This window comes from Solanum stenotomum, chromosome 10 (genome assembly GCF_019186545.1).
Source record: "Solanum stenotomum isolate F172 chromosome 10, ASM1918654v1, whole genome shotgun sequence".
NCBI classification, from domain to species: domain Eukaryota; kingdom Viridiplantae; phylum Streptophyta; class Magnoliopsida; order Solanales; family Solanaceae; genus Solanum; species Solanum stenotomum.
Genome location: NC_064291.1, coordinates 36,569,336 through 36,572,787, shown reverse-complemented (window position 1 = coordinate 36,572,787; position 3,452 = coordinate 36,569,336). Strand labels below are relative to the sequence as shown.

General features: G+C 35.3%; 1 protein-coding gene across 1 annotated transcript; it reads left to right on the top strand.

Annotated features, from left to right (window-relative positions):
- Positions 1-551: 551 nt before the first annotated feature.
- Positions 552-2,145, top strand: LOC125841125 (pathogen-associated molecular patterns-induced protein A70-like). The gene has a single exon (XM_049520141.1). It carries the CDS (start codon positions 721-723, stop codon positions 1,789-1,791), a length of 1,071 nt encoding a protein of 356 aa, XP_049376098.1. The 5' UTR covers positions 552-720; the 3' UTR covers positions 1,792-2,145.
- The last annotated feature ends 1,307 nt before the right edge of the window (positions 2,146-3,452 follow it).

The following is a 3,452-nucleotide window of genomic DNA, read 5'->3' as shown; positions in this document are numbered from 1 at the left end:
AATGTTTAAAACTATGTCATTTCCTTATCTCACGTTGGCATCAATGCCCTTTGCATTGTTGCCTTAGCTTTGCCAGTCATTTGCCTTTGGAAGTCTTTGAATATCAATACCATGCCCACATAACATTATTAAGCGTTCATCTTGTCAAGTCCTCACCAAGCTGCCTTGCCCTCAAGTCATTGGTCCTCACTTGCCATTTCGAAATCAGACTTTGGTGCCATTTTGTACATCTGAACTTTGTCAACGGTCCATCGCCAACTTAGTCTTGCATGTTTGTTTCCTTGGCTTATGCAAGTGACAAGGTCAACATGCTTTAAAACCTTGTTCATGCTGCCATCTAACTGATTGACTAGATCAGGGTCAAACACTATCCATATATGCAAGTTAAATTTATCAAGGATAAGCTATAAGTTATATAATTTTATGAAAATAATATTTATAAATTATGATAGTATGTTATCATATCAAATATTTTACTCCTACATGATTTTGATTAGAAAATATTGAGGTTAAAGAAATCCCATGCAAAGAAAATAAAGTATAGCGCACCCAACTATCATTCATCCCCATGCCCTGATCCCACCCACCACTTGCCATCTTCTAGCCCCTCTCTCTCTCTCTCTCCTCTGCTTTTACTATCTCCAAACTCTGTTCAATACCACACTCCAATCTTTGCTCTCCACTTTCACTTCCATTTCTCTCTCTCTCTAGAAAATCACCATGTTTGATGATTCTGTATCTACTGTCTATTCTTCAATCTGGGCATCCATGAATAGCTGGTTCACTCCCACTGTTCTTTTTGTTCTTCTCAATGTTATGATAGGTACCATTGCTTTTACTTCTTCCTTAGCTAACCAAAAACATAATCATCCAAAACAACAACAAGACAACTCACATCAACAGGAAGATTACTCACAAAATCAGCCACAACAACAACAGCCCACTAAACTTGTGAGATCTCCTTCTCTTCTTCAACGCATCAAATCCATTAATTTCTCCAATTACAGATCTCAAGAACCTGCTAAGGATTACAGCTTTGAACATCCCCATCCCCATCAACAAGAAACCCCACCATTCGAACCACCAACACATTACATATTTGAACCATCTCCTGAACATACTACCGTAGAACCAGACACCACCACCCAGTATATTTTCAATCAAGAGAAGAATGTCCAAAAGGCACAAACCCAGTACGATTTCCAGCAAACCCATCAGGAAAATCTCCCAGATACACAGACCCAGTACCTATTTCAGCACACCCATGAACAAAAATTCGGAAATATGGAACCGGATTTCCATTTTGAAGAAACCCTTCCAGATAAATCGAAATCGACCCAGTTCATTTTCCAGCACACCCATGAACAGAAACTTAAAAATATGGAGACCCATTTCGATTTTCAGCAAATCGAAGAGGAAAATGAAGATGATGAAGAAGAGGAAGGTGAGATGAAGAGCTTGGATGAAGTGTACAGTCAGTTAAGTGAACGACACGTGAGCAGGAGCAGATCAGATACGAAGCCGTCAGCAGGTGAACCTCCGGTGAAGTTGCCGACGAAGATGAAGAAATCAGCTAGTATGAAATCGCCATTTGCGCATTTTGAAGAAGAAACCATCGTAGAAGCTCGGCGGCCGGCGACTACAAGGGAGAAGAATGCTAAAACAAGCGATGAAGACAATGAAGTCGATGCAAAAGCCGATGATTTCATCAACAAATTCAAGCAACAGTTGAAGTTGCAGAGGTTGGATTCAATTCTCAGGTACAAAGAGATGATTGGCAGAGGGAGCTAAAGGTATAAATTTCTGGGGGTTAATTTTCAGTTTCTGATTAGTTTTTGGGGCAAACTGTAGAAATTGGAAAAGTAAGATCCAAATGTTGCACCTTTTGGTCAATTGTCTTGTCCTTGAAATTTGACAAATTAAGGGTTCTATCGAAGGGCATTTTAGTAATTCAACTTACGCCACAAATATATGGTTTGTGATGTCTGAAAAAATGTGGAGAGAGATTTTTTTTATGGGTGTTGTTAGAGCTAATTTCAGTGTAATGTGAATTTAGTCCACATTTTAAACTTTATGTTCAAATAGGTCATCTTATTTTTACTTTCCTTTAACAAATATCCCCAAAGAAAATCTCCATTTTCTTTTTTCTTCTGTTTTTCATGTACTTTTTGGTAACTTTATTGTTATTAATGACTGTTTATGGTGAAGAAAACAGCCACCATATAGATTTTTGGTTCTGAATTTGTATTATTATCCCATGTTACCTTTGTATTTCTCACAATGAATACATTTTTAAGGAGTTATATTGAGTCAAGAAAAAAATATTAGAATTTATTTGGATTCGCGTTGAAAGGGGTAAATCATTTCCTAACAATGGCAATTCGAATCCAAAATCTCTAGCTAATGATATTCTATTTCCTAGAAAAGGCAATTCGAATTTGAAATCTTTGGTTAATGAGTGTACTATCTTAACAAGATGGTAAGTGCCCACCCAAACTAAGGTTGACTGTGGATAATTTATTGTTTGTGAAATTACATCAATTTTGTTAAAACCTTCTTGTTGACTCTTATTCCCCCTTATAACCTATCAAAAAAATATGATGTGATATGGTTCGTACGTGTTGGGTTAATATAAGTATCCAATACCTTATAAATAGTTTTTTTTTTTTTTTTTTTTTTACTTTCCATGTAAGATTTTACTTACGCACCTTCATCATTTTTTTCTTTGAATAAAGCTCCACATGATCTATCATCATTGATGTGTTAATTTAAAGATTAATTATGTGTCAACCACATCAATCAAGTAGCTACAACCACCAAATTAACTTAACTTTTTTTGTTGCATGTGTTCTTTGGAGGTATTGAATAAAGGTAGCAAATTAGTCTTTTGAAAAGCAAATACCCTAACGACAGTGTTAGTGTTTGAATCAAACCTCCATGATTTTCTTCAAAAGATTTCATATCATTATGAATATTCAATACCTTATAAATAATTATAAATAATTTTTTCCTTCACTTTATTCACACCCCTTTTAATGGGGAGTTGTGAATTTGATCTTTAGAGAGAATTTAATGGTTTGCACTAGTATTTTTCCCCTTGTTTAGGGGCAATCATATGATATTATGATGGTAAATGGGGCCATGACTATATTAAAATGGTGCCAGCTAATGAGTAACCCCTTTCACAAATTTTTAATTTATGGGAATTTTGTTGATAGGTCCCATTCACAAGTATTGTGCCACCATATGATCCAAAGTTGGGCCTTTTTCCTTGCTCAGCATCTTCTAGTTAGACTAAACTAGAAGTTTCACTTTTTGTTTCAAATAATTACATTAAACAATAGTTTCTAGTGCTGAAAGATTTCTATAAGATAGTATGGTGTTATTAGTAGTTTTAATTCTTCTTAAAATAAGGGAATGTTTGTTAGCTGGTTTGAAAATGATTTAATATA